General features: G+C 31.4%; 1 protein-coding gene and 1 long non-coding RNA gene across 2 annotated transcripts in view; one reads left to right on the top strand and one right to left on the bottom strand.

The window, feature by feature from the left end:
• Nucleotides 1-42: 42 nt before the first annotated feature.
• LOC148277342 (uncharacterized) lies at nt 43-4,618 on the bottom strand. The gene is made up of 3 exons (XR_015823528.1): nt 3,951-4,618; nt 2,024-2,144; nt 43-987 (listed from the first exon to the last, which is right to left on the bottom strand). It is a non-coding gene; the product is annotated as an uncharacterized LOC148277342 (long non-coding RNA).
• A 564-nt stretch (nt 4,619-5,182) lies between these two features.
• The window catches only part of LOC148277341 (RNA-binding protein Unr-like), a 28,822-nt gene continuing 17,606 nt past the window's right edge, over nt 5,183-16,398 (top strand). The window contains exons 1-11 of the mRNA XM_088233005.1: nt 5,183-5,237; nt 6,426-6,976; nt 8,637-8,842; nt 8,922-9,101; nt 9,398-9,802; nt 9,872-10,057; nt 10,156-10,224; nt 10,550-10,765; nt 10,854-11,033; nt 11,147-11,272; nt 12,172-12,347. Coding sequence (XP_088089131.1) covers nt 6,856-6,976; nt 8,637-8,842; nt 8,922-9,101; nt 9,398-9,802; nt 9,872-10,057; nt 10,156-10,224; nt 10,550-10,765; nt 10,854-11,033; nt 11,147-11,272; nt 12,172-12,347 — 1,865 coding nt within the window. The 5' untranslated portion in view covers nt 5,183-5,237; nt 6,426-6,855. The remainder of the gene's footprint in view (nt 5,238-6,425; nt 6,977-8,636; nt 8,843-8,921; nt 9,102-9,397; nt 9,803-9,871; nt 10,058-10,155; nt 10,225-10,549; nt 10,766-10,853; nt 11,034-11,146; nt 11,273-12,171; nt 12,348-16,398) is intronic.

The following is a 16,398-nucleotide window of genomic DNA, read 5'->3' as shown; positions in this document are numbered from 1 at the left end:
TTAAATCGGGTTGTGGTCCTATGACTATCGTCATGGACTCACGGTTCAAAGGTCCGTGGTTAGAATCCCATTCCATCCCAACTTGATTCCTATTTTCTAATAGAGAGTTATTTACAACTCGTCGAAAATAGCCCTCAAAATTAAATGTTTAAGTAAATCATAAGAACACAAATCTCTTTAAAAAAAATATATAAATATATAATGAATTTTTATACCGTAGAATAAATAAATGTAGGTAATCATCATCATCATTTCAATTCCGCACCTAATTGCATAGGGCACTGCATTGGTACACCAATCGCAGCGTATCTTGATATTTTTGTTACTTAAAGAAAAGATGATCAATCGTACGCTTGGGGTGCCAGTCAAGGGACTATGAAATATTGTACTGTAAAATCACCTTTTAAAATAAATATTTCATGTCTACCATGTCAGGAACTGAACCTGAGACCTCTTGCATGATAAGCAAACGCGTTGAGAGGATGTGAGAATACATTTTCTTGTAACAAAAGGTAATATAAATAAAAATAATTTCAAATGTACTGTTTTCGTAAAACTAACTAACTAAAACTAAAGTAAATACAATTCTTGCCCAGAGCCCTTATTTCTCCCGGTGAAAGTGATCACATTAAGGTTCCTTATATTTGAAATATGTGTTTAAATATTTATGTGTGAGATATGACTATATTTTAATTACGTGTGAAAAGGAAACTAAAACACCAAAATATTTTTTCAATAACAGTACTTGCACTGTAGTTTATAAGTTTTTAGGTATAAAATAATAAAAAAGAACTACAAAAAACTAACTAGAATTTAGCTAATGCTCTACATTTGTGAGAAAAGGTTTGAGTGTTTGATGTAGTTGTTGTAGACTCATTTCTGTAGTCCGCTTTTCTGCTCTGCCACATATTTACTCCCATTTTCTCAGATGATCATAAAGGTGTTAAAAATTGTCACCAAATTGCAACATTTGATATTTCCTCTTTGCTAAAAATAAAAAAACAAAAAATTATATAATTTACAATACATTTTTAATTACATTTATTACAAAATGACATACTAAAATAAGCACTTAAAATAGTAAAATATATCTTATTTAGGTTAGTTGGAAGTTATTCATCAAGTATTGCAATAAACCTTCCAATATACATATTTTTGTATATTGTACTTAAGTGCATCAGTACACGCAAAAATCAAACACCTTAATTATTCCGCATATTGTTAAACCTTTTAAAAAGAAAACTTTGAAGGCTATATTTTGTGATTTATATGTTTTATTTCTCAGAGCAAATTATTATGCAGTAAAGGTAATATTTTTAAAGTTGTCTGTAGGTATTGTGATTATGATATTGCAATTCAAATATGTGTAAGCTGATGAATTCTAAATATTCAAAATGATATAAGCGATGTCATATGTAATGGTATAACTTTGTATTTTCCATATAGTGACAAATTTCTTTTTGTTAGGACATGCCAACGTGAGCTGTAGAGAAAATATTTAATATAATATGAATTTTAAACTAATACAAGATATTTTAATAGTACTTACTTTATTTAAAAAAAATTCTTATGTACTTTGGCTCTTAATCTGTTTGGTAATAAAAAAACATTTGAAAAAATAACAAATTGGGTATTATTTAAAGCAAATCTAATAAATAGTTTAATATGGAAATAAATGATGATTGATATTTAAATATACAAATGTATAATAACTGTGTAGGTAGTGATATTTCATTGTTTTTGCAACATCTTTAATACCCAGACTGGTATCTTAACTATAAAAATATATATATTACAATTTTTATAATAATAACTGAAGTATTGTATCCTTTTTTATTTAGATTTATCTTTATAATAAAGATATCAGTCATAAAGGTGTAGCGACGAATCTTGCTACTGATTATTTCAGATTTGTGAATTTAAGTACCACTTATCTTTCATTTTTTAGTAAATTACAATTTAAAATGAGAATTTTCAAGAGTGCAAAAAAAACTTGAATTACTTAATAAACAATGTGTCCCACCTCCAAGCAGATGACGAATATATCCTATAGTTTGATATCCATATATTCCATTACAGCATAAATTTAAAGAGCCAATCGATATCATCCCTTCGAAAGATCCGCTTTACTGGTTAAATATAATCTGAAAAAATACACTTATAACGGTTAAATTATTTACAGATGTTCTAAAAGAGAATGAGATTTTTTTTAGAAGATAATATCATTAAAAGTCTAGACATTTATAGAGCTTACTATTTACTACTATTATTATTAATATTGATATAATATTTGTTTTAGTGCAAAGGTATATTTAAACACCACTATTCATAACATAAATTATATTATATTACAATAACCTTAATAATATTGTATCCTTTTTATAACACATGCTGTGAGCTATTATAAAGGGTGATGGGTTTAGCAAAATTAAATATCTATATAATAATAATAATAATTATGGATAACTTATACAGCGCCATTTTCGTAATAAAATACCTCAAGGGCGCTTTACATGGTGATTCTATTGTTAAGTTAATTTAATTGAAGCTTTTAAATTTGTAATTTAATTAAAATAATTTATTTTGTTGTCACGTGCTACGGATTTATTCAAATGATTTAGAGAACAAGTGGGTTTTAAGTTTTTTCCGAAACATCACTTCACTTTCACAGCCTCGCACCTCTGCTGGGAGAGCATTCCATGCCATAGGGCATATGTGTATGCATGTCCAATTGTCTTTCATTGTTTCTTAATAAACATTTGTAATTTTTCACGTCTCTGAGGGAGTTTGTCGTTACAAGATTCTCTTACTTTTTTAACATATTATTTTCTGGATATTATGTATACCTGTGTTATTTTTATAAATACCTAATTTTACCTTTTTATTTTCATTATTTCTATATGTGTGAATTAAGATGTTCTATTTTGTAATGTACATATATATGAATATATAAAATTGAAATACCACCACTAAACCACTAATAAAATAAATATTAATTATGAGGAAGACTAATGAACAAAGAAGACCAAAAAAGAGATGGCATGACCGAACCCAACAAATCTCATCAGTGGTACGGGCGGTACGGCAATACTTTGTAAGGCTCCCCTCCCACTAGGCAGCCTGGCTGCGGCAGCTAATACTACATATGACGGCTTATTAGATACCGCACACTAGGCAGCCAAGAATTCCTGGCTGCGGCAGCCATTAGAACGCGTTTGACGTGCACGGCAGCCAACTGGCTGCCTGCAGCCAGAACGAGACAAAGCAAATGTATGTGACTGCCTCAGTCTCCGCGCACTTGTCGTAGCAGCCAGAAGTATTTTATGAAACAAATTTGCAATGACTTTCGATACAGAAGATCCATAAAATAATTTTGAAATGAACCCTTTCAAGTAAAGGATGAATTCGAGATAAAATGTAAACAAAAACATCTTCCACATCCATTTTATTTGGACTGGCCGTCAGGCTGGCTGCTTTAACTGGCTTTGCAAAATTTTAGCCTAATTATCAACAAAAAAATTAAAGGGGAACATAAAAGCTGTTAATATATTACTTGCGATTTTGACCAAACAAAAATACTGCTGAAACGATAAGTATTTACATACATAATAATTATTTACATTACGAATATCAACAATTAAAACTAACAGTTCGCAGTAGCGGTATTGCTGTACCACTGCGGATATGGTAATACTTCAAAAGTTGGAAAAATCAGCACACATACATGAGATTTTGTATGACTGCAAACGCATGTGTGTTGTATATCCTTTGGCTGTCCCGGGGAAAACGGCTTGGTGGTTTGTTTATTTTTTACTAACACTAGCTTATTCTTAACCTTTTACAATTTATAAATATTATAATGATTAACAACTTGAGAAAAACTCATAAGGTAGGTTTAAACCGTACACAATATATAAGTTTGATTAAAATACCGAATTAGATAAACATACCTTCAAATGATGATTCCTGTTGTCGCGCAAGATGTACATTTAGGGACGCTGTGGTTCGTATGCAAGTTTCTATAGAGTACAGTAGGTATTTCACAGAGGTTCTATAAAAATAAACAAAATCCCTAAGGACATGTAGATCCGGGGCATACTTATCATTTACAAAAGTAGTTGAACTGTCACGGTATGTTTGTTTATGTTTTGCATTGTTGCAATATAAAAAGTACAGTTTGGCGTGTAGAAAAAATAAATACCCCACATGGCAAACGTTATAAATTTTCATCAGGATAGCAAAAGCGTTATATTTTGTAATAGGTATATTCATCTCGTCAGTGACGCATGCGCACGAGTATTTTTTCTCATTTTCGCCACTCGCGCTCTTGCGGGTAGATATCGAACTATGAAACGTCAATTATAAAACCGTCTAAATAACGAGAAATAACGATTGAGGTTTGGTAAATTCAACATAATTAAGTATTTTGGGTCATTCTTAAGGTCACAATAATGTTTCTATTGAGAATCATTATTTTTGGTTTTATGTGTTCGAATTCATTTACGTAATTTGACATGTAATCATCAGAATTGCCATATAGAATACCAAGTTTAACCGCGTTCAAAAAATAAAAATCCCATAATTACACCACGTTATATTCTCGTCCGAAAGTCGAGATCATCTCGTGGGTGTCGAGAGTGATCAGAATACCACTGCAGATGAACTAGCTGACAGGCGTCTCACGCTTAGATCAGCTACGTCTACGGCGAGAGGAAAAGTTATTATACCTCTACGCAAACAGCGCACTAAATTTAGTGAACGCGCATTTGCGGTCGCAGGACCTATGGCATGAAATGCTTTCCCAGCAGAGGTGTGAGGCTGTGAAAGTGAAGTGATGTTTTGAAAAAAACTTAAAACCCACTTGTTCTCTAAATCATTTAAATAAATCCGTAGCATGTGACAACAAAATAAATTATTTTAATTAAATTACAAATTTAAAAGAATCACTATGTAAAGCGCCCTTGAGGTATTTTATTACGAAAATGGCGCTATATAAGTTATCCATAATAATATTAATACTAAAATATTCGAGCTATATTATATTATCAATATGATAATAGCGATAATACCTATTTTAATATTTAAGTACTTACCAAAAATTACGAATAATATTTTTTATATAATGGCAAGCCAAAAGTACGTCCTTTAATCTATGGAAATCTACGGCGAGTGAATTTTTTTTAATCAACTTTAACATTCAACATGGCGGCATGTCGTCAGTGCTCTGCTGTGTCGAGGTGAGTGATTTGATCACCGTTCGGGTTAATTTTATCTTAAAAATTATTCAAATTGTATTAGAAACGGATACAGTGCAGTTTTTTTAGACGTTATTGCTATTTTCTTGCGCGTTTGTGATCGTATTTCAGATTTATTTAAGGATGATTCGCTTCCATCATTGCCGCTTGTCTAGTACTACCACTAGCGGCGGGGCAAGCTCGCTGGGTGTTTGACACATCTCCAATTGATTGTCATTTCTTTTCTCATTATTTTGTTTTGTTCAGTATGTTTTTAGAGAATAGTTAACAGGTTTGGCCCCTTTTTTGTGGACTTAGAATTAGTGCGGGTGGAATAACAATTTACTATCGTAGATTAATATTCGTTCTCAAATCTTTGAAAAACAAAAGTAGGGAAATTTCAATCGGCTAAAATGGTAATGGAAGAACGTCGGTTTTTTTTTTTGATTTTGACTCCAAATTGCGACGCGTTATTGATTAACCTTTATAAATGAAGCCGGCTTTCTTTTAACTAATATAATGTGGGTGCATTTCGATTTTAGCAACTAAATCATATTTTAGGAATTCGATACTCAGATCCAAATTTTTAATTTATCCATAGAAACATGTAGGTTTGCCACTTATTCTTTTAAATAACATTTTTGAATGTTATTTTTTCAAGTATCCATAAGTTACATTTGCTTAGTAATTTTGTTATTTACATCTTAAACTTATTTCGATTATTCTAAACATATATTATATTGTAAAATTCAATAATTTCTTTCTTTTTTCAAAAACCACTGAATTCCATATTACATATTGAAATATTATGTTCAACAGAATTTGTGTGTTTTTATATTGTAATGATTTTATTCTCATTTACCTCAAACAACACAAATACTAAGTAACAATTCTTAACCTGCTATTGCTTTTACCTAAACTCTTTAATTAGTAATTTAACATTCCACAATCTAATTGACTCAAGTAATACAATAGTATATAATTTTTCAGTCCAGATCTTGACACCATATTGATTTATAATTTTATTTTTTATGTTTGTGTCTCATGTTGTGCAATAATGATTAAAAACACACTTTCTGGTGGATATAAAAGGTTTCGTTAGATAGATATGCACAGGTCGTGTTGTCGGAACTGTGATGAGTGATCACATTGAAGTCGGAGGTGTGTAATGAATTGTCTCATTGTTCACAGCTTGTGTAGGTGCAACATGTGGTAGAAGAAACAAGAAAGACACAACCTGCACTCAGCAAGCATTGAAGACATCTGAGGATCTTTACTTCATTCGGAACCAATACTTTTCGTACTTTAATGGATAAATAAATATAATACTATGTATATTGTGAGGATTGAAACACTTTTGCCTTTACATAATATGCTTTCCCAGGATGTAACATTATTTTGTAAACATATTTATAGTGTTGTTGTTTAGTTACTCTGTTAAGCTGCGAACACTTGTATTTCATCTCTTTTAAAGTGATAACTTGCTGAAATTTAACGTGAGTGACCAAAAAATTGAATGTATGTGTATATTTAACCGTTCTGTGATATATGCTACTGCACTTACGACTTTTGATAAGATTTTGAAAATTTACATACAATAGTTTGTGTTATCAAATTTAAAATGTCAAGCAATCCTCAGTGGAAAATGGATTTCCAGCCGCCGATTTCTACAACCATCCCTTTGCAGGAAATAATGGACATGCAAGCATCTTCCAATCAAGCAAAAAATTCCTTTCGCAACGGTAAATATATATATTTTTTAAGTTTTTACAAATTTATGATTTTTATATAATCCTTTGCATTCAATTTTCGGCAACTTTTTTTCCTGATATGTTTTATTTTAATAAAATGATATTCTTGTATAAAATAAACACATTTTTTGTATGAATCGTTAAGTTTTAAATCATTAATTATTTATATATGTTGTCACCACTGAATAGGGAATAGGAAGTGACAAAATTGCATATATTAACTGAAACCGCTGTCGCTAGTTTACAAAATACATTTTTGATTTAGAACATAAATAATCTATTAGAATAGTCTGCCTTCTATCTCGTTTCCACTCACACTCATCATATCGCTGTATTGTTTTAATAGTGCTGTCCCGAAATGATAGATATTTCAAGTAAAATTATGACCACTGACCATGTAATTAGTAGGTAACATAAAAGAAATATACAAATTAATTATATTCATAGTTTAATTAAAAAGTACATAATACCCAGCAAAATCTGTTATAGACACATTCTCTATTTAGCGGTCACATCTCAATAGTGCCATCCAATTATCATTTGTGAAAACTCAAAAGGCAGCTTTCTTGTGCACAGGAAAACTACTGACAATTTAATTACAGATATTTTACACCTGCCACTTTGATAATACCGGCATTGCAGTTTTTGTTATCTAGTGAAGACAAATATTTGTATATTTTTCCATTACTGCTTTGGTGAGCTCAACTTAATTATTCATTGGGAGCTGCCCGTACTCATTAAAAATAATACTATTGAAAATTCCAATGTCTGTAATATTTCTTTATGCTTTGGGCGTAATTTTTCTTTATTTTTAAAAGAAAACTCGACTTTTTATTTATCTTTATCTAAGAGGGCGTGCTTTATTATCATAAGTTAAATTTTCTTCAAATATTAATCACATCTCTCAGAAGCTATCCGTCATCCTTTAATTTTATAAAATTGTCCTATGTGCCGACTTCATTCGCGATTAATGCACACATCACATTTCAACCATTTTAAGACCAGCACACGGGATAAGTTTTCGTCACTTTTTCAACAGCGGAAAACAATATTCTTCCATGTAGTCGGAGCATATAGTACTAGTGACTTGAAGAAATCAGCAAGTATGGCCTTAATGCATCGATCCATTTTTCTTTAACATCTGCTTAAAGAAGAAAAAACTAAAACTGCTTAGAAAACTAAAAAAGTTCATTGCAGGTAATTTTTCATTCCATAGCCTAGCAGTCTTCACTGATACTAGATTTTTTGCTAACCTAATTTTTCGAATATGAAAATCGCCTCATTTTAGAATAAAATAGTGATGTCAACATCACAATTTAAGTTTTAATTTAGTGCGGCCTTTGCTTGACATATTTTATTGATTCAATATATAGATATATAAATATTACAACATAATTATGCGCTTGCTGGTGTAAAATCACAGAGTTATTGCACAAAGTTACCAAGTTGCGCAACTTGCCAAACGAACAAACTTGCTAACACGATTATTCATGACTAAGAAAATGGTCAAAAACTTTTTGGGTAAATCGAAAAGTGCTAATATTTCTTTAGATTATTTTGAAAATTAGTTATATTAGGATATGTTTAATCAGCAGAAATAAAATAAATAATGCTTACAGTATTTTTATGTATGGATTTTGTAACTTAACAGGAAGCTACAGTAACGAGTTTCCGAGTTCTCCCAGGGATTCATTTGGAGGAACTGGTAATGGAAGTCGGTTCAGTATGGGCACTTTTGGAACAGAAAATGGCCAGAATGACACAGCTTCTGTTTACAATTCTTCTAATACATCATCACAACAATATGACCTCCCGAGTCACCCAAATCGAGAAACTGGCATTATTGAAAAACTATTAGTGAGAAATTATTCAAATTATACAAAATCTTGCATTATTTCTTGGCATTCAAACTTTAAATTACATTATTGTATTTTAGCACTCTTATGGATTCATCCAATGCTGTGAAAGGCAAGCCCGTCTATTCTTTCATTTTTCTCAATTTAGTGGGAAAATTGAACATCTCAAAATTGGAGACCCAGTTGAATTTGAAATGACGTACGATAGAAGAACTGGAAAACCAATTGCATCAACCGTTGTTAAAATTGCTCCCGAAGTGGTAAGTTTAATTTATTTTGCTCAAAATATTTCATAACATAACTGGTTTTTAATTTGGATTTTTAATATATTGATAGATATTTCAACAGAGGTGAACCTTTTTGAGAAGGTAATATAGAAGTCCACACATTTACATAGCTTATGGTCTTTAATTTTTTATCAAGTCTCCATCTGTTAAATTTTGTGAAGTAAAATAGTCAAAACCTTTATCAATATCACTGAGATTTAACCTATTAGGAAATGCCTGAAAACATCAAAATAAATATATGCTTGGATTTATTAAGTTTGTGTATTTAGGTCTTGAGTGAGGCACGTGTTACTGGAACAGTCACCACTGAATTACGAGGCGATGGTGTTGGAGATTCTACTGGCAGAATTTCTTACGAGAACCGTGGAGAATGCTTCTTTCTGCCATACACGAAGGATGATGTTGAAGGAAATGTTACCTTACATTCTGGTGATGCTGTCAGCTTTCAAATTGCCACTAACCAACGTGGTAATTTAGGAGCTTGCCATGTGAGATTGGAAAATCCTGCACATCCTGTCAAGTACCAAGGGGTTGTATGTTCTATGAAAGAGTCATTTGGATTTATCGAGAGAGCTGATGTGGTTAAGGAAATATTCTTTCATTTCTCCGAGGCCAAAACTAAGGATGAAATTAATCTTGGGGATGATGTAGAGTTTATTATTCAAACCAGAAATGTAAGTTATATAGGTATTTTAACATTTATGTTTCAATTTTATAAAATTACTAACGATATTTACATTTAGGGAAAAGAAGTAGCATGCTACATTACTCGCCTGCCGAGTGGTTCTGTTGTATTTGAAGATGTATCTCCCGAGATAACAAAGGGGCAGGTTCTTAAGCCTCTTGAAAGAGGAGCTAACAATCGACACCAGAATGACCCACTTCCAGGCCGTATTCGTTACAGAGCTCCTGATCATTCAGAAGTGGACGTAAGTACATTACATTACATAACATTATTAACATTACTAAAATAAATATACATATTTCAAATAACTATGCATACTGTAAAACAATTTTATTTTAATAGGTACCCTTTGGAGACAAAGATCAATTGGGAGAATTTACTCTTCGACACGGAGACTGGGTTCAATTCCAAGTATGAAGTTAATTAATGATTTTAATAATTCTCAAATAATTCTCACATTTACCCATTTTTATATTTTTATAAACAGATCTCTAGATACATAATTTTCTAACTGAATTGTATACAGCAAACAGAAAAAAAAAGTTTTATGTGAAATAAATAAATTAATATCCAAATTTCTAGACTTGAGTGTGCAATAAGTTTTGGATTTAGTTTTAAAATTTTTAGAATCATGTATTTTTCCCCCTTTAAAAAGGCATTTTTATTGTTATTTATAAAAGATTTTAAAGTAAATCATTCTTTTAATGAGAAATTAATACATTGGAACATTTATTAGGTTGCCACAGACCGCCGTGATCAGTTAAAACGATCGACCAACATATCCCTTCTTGACGAATCATTTAAAATGTCAGGTGAGAAGCGAGAGAATGGCGTTGTGTCTTCTTTGAAGGATGTTTTTGGTTTTATAAGATGCGTGGAGCGGGAGCCGCATTTGTTTTTTCACTTTTCTGAAGTGTTGCATCCACAACAGGCCTTGAACATTGGTGATGAGGTAGATATACAATATTTAATTTTTTGTTTAACCTTAGTGTATATTTAAATATAATTTACGTAATTTATTGAATAAATATTTTTTCTAGGTGGAATTTACAATGGATCCCGTTACTAGCTTTTCTACATCACAGCAACCATCTGCCAAGCGTATTAAACATCTCCCTCCCGGTACAGTTCAGTTCGAAACACTTATAGAAAAGGGTATTCAGGGTGTTATATCAAAAGAGGCAGTGCCTCGTATTTCTAGTCCTTCGAAACCAGCTCAGGTATTTGGCTATATACTACTCAATCTCTAATGCAGATTCTTATTTAAAGTAAATAAACAAATACGGATTGTGTTACTAACTTATCTAAAATGTATACCTGCTTCTGGTTTTAGGATGCTTGTGGGCTGATAAATTATCTTGTTAATGGTACCAAGAAATCCTTGTCATTTTTTGCCAAAGATGTTGAAGGAAAAGTACAACCTCGACAAGGAGAAAAAATTGTTTTTGATATTTATCAGGTAATATGTTTTTTCAATATGCATGTTTTAATTTAATTTTAGCAAACCATAAATACTGAATGATTTTGCGATAAGTAGATGTAAAGGTAAATGGGATTTATTGTTGGATCACTTTTACAGGGTCTGTCTGGTGGCAGTTTCTTTCAGCATCCATAGACGCAAGCGTAGTGTGCGCAGTGGCACCAGCTTTGTGAAACTAACTGTTTCTGTCAAAGAAAAGACTATTACAAAGTTATTTTGGAAAAAAAAGCTTTTGATCAAATCACAATATATCTCAGAATTTACCATCACCTCTTCCTGGCTATGATAATTTTTAAAAAAAATAATGGCTAATGATTCCTCTACCTGAAATAGTTACCTTCTGGCTATGCAATGCTTATTCATGTATTTTCTTCGGATTGTGTGAACTTCAGTAATGGAAATTTAGCTTTCTCACATAACCTCTAAGATGAAAATGTGCTTCATCATTGTAAATGATGTTGCTAAGATGTGTTTCTGTAGAAAACATCCTTAATATCCTTTCGGAATAAGTTTATCTCGTTTAATAGTCATTATCATTCAATTATTTGACTATTTTGATTCTATATGGAAGAAACTTGAGTTTTTTCTTCATCATTTTATGCAAAGTTGATTTGGCAATTTCTTAAACTAATGAGGGCCTTCTTAGTGGCATCTGTGGATTTTCCAACACTGAATCACTCAAAAGTTGTTTCAGTTTAAAATATGAAATTTGCCACCCGGCATCTTGTATACTAAAAGTTATAGTAACATTTTCCCAAATCCACGGTGTCTTGAATTAGACTTTTTTTTATTTTGTTAATTATTGATTCATTCATGCTTAATACCAATTTATATTATTATTTGTATAAATACATATTTATGTATTTTTTTATACTTAGGTGAAGAGAACTAAAGAATTTATAGGGATGTACATTTATGTTTTAAACCCAGCCACTAATGGGAATAGCAGTAACAATGGCACTAAAATGTGTCAAGGTAATATTGTTGCCTTAAAAGATGGATATGGATTTATTGAGACTAAAGAACACGACAAGGAAGTTTTCTTCCACTTCAGGTAAAAATATGTTTCGGTAACATTACAATTTGGGATTTGTGCAATTTTTTTCTTCTGCGAGTAAACTGTTTTTATTGTATATTTTTTTGCAAGCAAGTCAAGTCCTCCAAGCATCTAAATAATTGTTAAAGCCAAAAAAAAAACTCAAAATTTTCCGGATAATGTTGTGCTTTGTTGCGTAGAAGCGTTTGTAATCTCATTTAATTTTGTTTATAACCACCCTTTTCCCATGGTTTTAATGATTACTAGTTTCTCAATTCATTCGTTAGTATTACTGTTCAATTTTGTATTTTAATTTTTACAAATTATGTTTTTGAAAAAAAAAAAAAAACTGAAATGACTCAGTGTGCTTATGTAACTAATAAAATAACATACTCGTAGTATGTCTAATGTAAAATATTGAGAGTATTCTTTCATCATTAATTCCTGGAAATAAGAGTTGTTTTCATGTATCAAATGTATGTTGCATAATATATGTTTAATAATCTTCTATAAAGTTGTTGAATCCTCTCCTAGTTATATGCCATGTTCCCTTTTTCTATAGATATCTGTCAAGAGTGAAATACCTTATATTTACAAAGCGTAACATTCCAAAATATTAATTTTCCCACCGTGCATCGGATTTCCATGAATTAATTGACAATTTCCCTTTTTTTTAAAACCCAACTCATCAACAAAATAAAATAATAAACTGCAGTATTTTATTAAAAATGCTTTTCTTAAGCTCACAATACTGTTCTGAAGATATCTTTTACGACGAAACCTAATTCTTGATGAACAATTTTAAGTTTAAAGTTGTAAAAACTAAAAAAACCTATTTTACCTTTTATCATTTTAAAAAATGGTTCATTTATTATTCTGTCATAGTAAATGCAAGCAGATTTGGAAAATGAAATAGGATTACCTCCATATTGTTAAAATGGAAATAAAGCCAAGGTACAACACTATCTGTTAATTAAATCAGACATCCATTTTATCGCTAATTCGAATTTTTTAACATTTTTGTTCTTAATTTTTTTTACATTCTTGTTTTTATTAAGAGGTAAAATAAGGTATTTTTGTGCATATTTTCTCCATTTATTGCGTTGCATATTTCAATAATGTAAAAAAACATATTGCGAATATTTTAAGGTGGTACAATATTATAATGTATATTATTTAAAGCGTTTTTTAACTATTCCTTAAATACTTTTAGGATAGTATTCTTTACTTTTACAATTGCTATAATTAGTAATAAATAATTCAGATGTTATCTTCCATTTATGTATTCATAAGTATATAAATAATGTCTAGTATCCTGACTCCATAAAACTACAATCTTTGTGCTGAGTTGGGTGGGGGGGGAGGCATTGGGGCACATATACAATCAAAATTGGAAGCATATTTTAAATGCGTAATTGAAATATAATTTTAATTAAATTTGCTGTAGATGATAAATACATTGTTATCAACATCCTTTATGATTGTGACTGATCTGCCTTTTCCTTCAATACTGGAAAGTAATCTCATTTAATGAAATATGTCGACCGTGTTCAGGTCAAAGGCATTAACGGACAATTCTAGAAAAAAGTGATTTCATTTTTTCAAATGTGTTTCAATCTTTACTGCGGGTCCTGAGCATAGCCGATTTCAATATTATCTTCCTTGTAGTGGCCTCACTTATGTCAAACTTTTTTGACGTCATTCCATAAATCCATCTTTTCTCTACACACGGGATTTTTTCCCGACACATGTTATCATTATAAACTTTTTTTCTAATCAGTTTTTTGGACCACAGTCTGAAATTACCGCCTTACGTACTTGACATGTCGCCGCGTATACTCTGTTTTCATGATAATGTATGTACCTCTTTGTTATTTTTTAATTTGATGTACCTATATTTTTATCTCAGTCATCGACAAGCACATCAGAAAACATAACTCAAACATCATTGCATACACCCCCTGCACGGGTAGGTGGTCTCCATACTCCCAAAGTTCACAAATTCAACACTGCAGATTCTAGTGTTAAAGTTCCATTTCACGATGACTGCAGTGCATCTGACATGTTTTTGCATTTTTTATCAAATGATTTGATGGATAAAATAGCAGTACACACTCATATATATTACGGCAATGTTATGAAAACTATAATATTAGACCTCATTCATGAATTCTCATGTTACAACCGACAAGTTGTAAATATTTTTTGCTTTGACCATGTTGATGGTACAAATCAAAAAACTTTCTTTGAGTGAATATTAGTCAACCCATGCTGGCATAATTACTCCAATATTTTCGCAAGTGCTGCCACGGAACACAATACTTTTTAATAAGTGGCATGTTAAATTTTTGTAACAATGCAGAAGCAAATAAAGAAGGCAAACTTAATAAAATAAGACCTGTCATAGAGCATGTTAAAAGTAAATTCGAGTGTACATTAGAGCCTTTTCAAAATTTGTGTGTCGACAAAAGTCTAGTGTTATTTAAAGGTAGACTAAGTTTTAAACAAAATATTCCATCAAACAGTTTTGGTGTTAAATTTTTTGTGTTCTGCGATTTTGAAATCGGTTGTATTTTTAATTTTATTACTTACATTGGTGAAAATACAGAAACATTTGATAAATTTGCTGTTGGAATCAGTGGTTGCCACTTTTATGACCGACTTTTTAAATAAAAGGCACACCGTTTGGGTGGACAATTGGTACACGAGAGTCCACTGTTCCCAAGTATTGCATGGCAATGGAATGAACGCGCACTGTGCGGAAGAATCGGAAGTGGCTTCCTACTTTTGAGAAGCTAAGTAAGGTGAAGTGTTATCCGTGCACTTTGACACCATGATGGCCTCTCAAATGGCAGGACAAGAGGGAAGTCCACATAACTCCATGATGCACGACGATTTAATGGGCCCATCGGGGAAATTGGAATTGGAAGACAAAACAACCAATTATAAGGCCTAAAATTGTTTTAGACTATAATGTCAATATGGGAGCTGTAGATAGAACAGACATGTTGCAGAGTTTGGTTGGATGTTTATGAAAGACCACGTGGTATAAAAATATAGTGTTTCATTTTATTGACATAACAACAGCAACAAACCATCACGCCGTTTCCTCATAAGGGTAGGCAGAGAGGATAGAACGCCACATCACTCTATCTTTGCATACAAATCATATTGACATAATGTTATTAAATTCTCATGCTGTATATTTGACAGTTTTGGAAACAAATTCATTAGCTGATTTTCAGTTCAGAATTAGCCATGCAAATTATTAGTAAATATCATATTCATATTCATTCTCTTTCCACACCTAATGGTGCATAGGGCACTGCATTGGTACACCAATTACAGTGTATCTTGATCATTTTTTTGTTACATGAAGGCAAGATGATGAGTCTTACGCTTCAGGTACCAGTCCAGGGACTATGAAATATTCTAGAGTAAAAACACTTTTCTAAATAAATATTTTATGCCAACCATGTCGGGAATCGAACCTGAGACCTCTTTCATGCTAGGCAAACGTGCTGACCATTACGCCGCGAGGCCGACTATCATATCATATTCACAATTGTAAAATTGGTCATCAATAACATCATTGGATCATTCAATGAGACTGACTGGTAGACATTTCCCAAAACTCATTCCTGAGATACCAGCAAAAAAAAAACATATTGATATTGTCATGTCACTTCACAATGCCAAAGATGTCAAAAAGAAATCCACAACGAAACTAGATTTATCTGTTGTGGATTGCAACGTTCCATTGTGTGCTGCACCATGTTTTGAAGACTTATACGATGTCAAGATACTAAAATATGCACTATTGTAAAAAATAATAAAATATCTTGAGTGGTAAAAAACTGTTTGAAAAATAACACATTATTATCCAAAAAATAATTCTCACAAAAAACAATGAAACAGACTGTACATTATTTTAATTCGTATGGAGGACCTCAAAACTTCGATTTTTATTTAAAAAAATAAAATATTAAGTGGTTTAGTGATAATAATAGTGAGTCAAAGTGTGTAATGTGTCACGATCCACAACATTTAAAAAAGTCGAGCGTTTTAA

The sequence above is a fragment of the Micrasema longulum genome, unplaced genomic scaffold (assembly GCF_059751315.1).
Source record: "Micrasema longulum isolate JH-2025_06_02 unplaced genomic scaffold, ASM5975131v1 h1tg001048l, whole genome shotgun sequence".
Taxonomy (NCBI): domain Eukaryota; kingdom Metazoa; phylum Arthropoda; class Insecta; order Trichoptera; family Brachycentridae; genus Micrasema; species Micrasema longulum.
The sequence above is the reverse complement of the archived record's forward strand: the minus strand, read 5'-3'. Positions and strand labels throughout refer to the sequence as shown.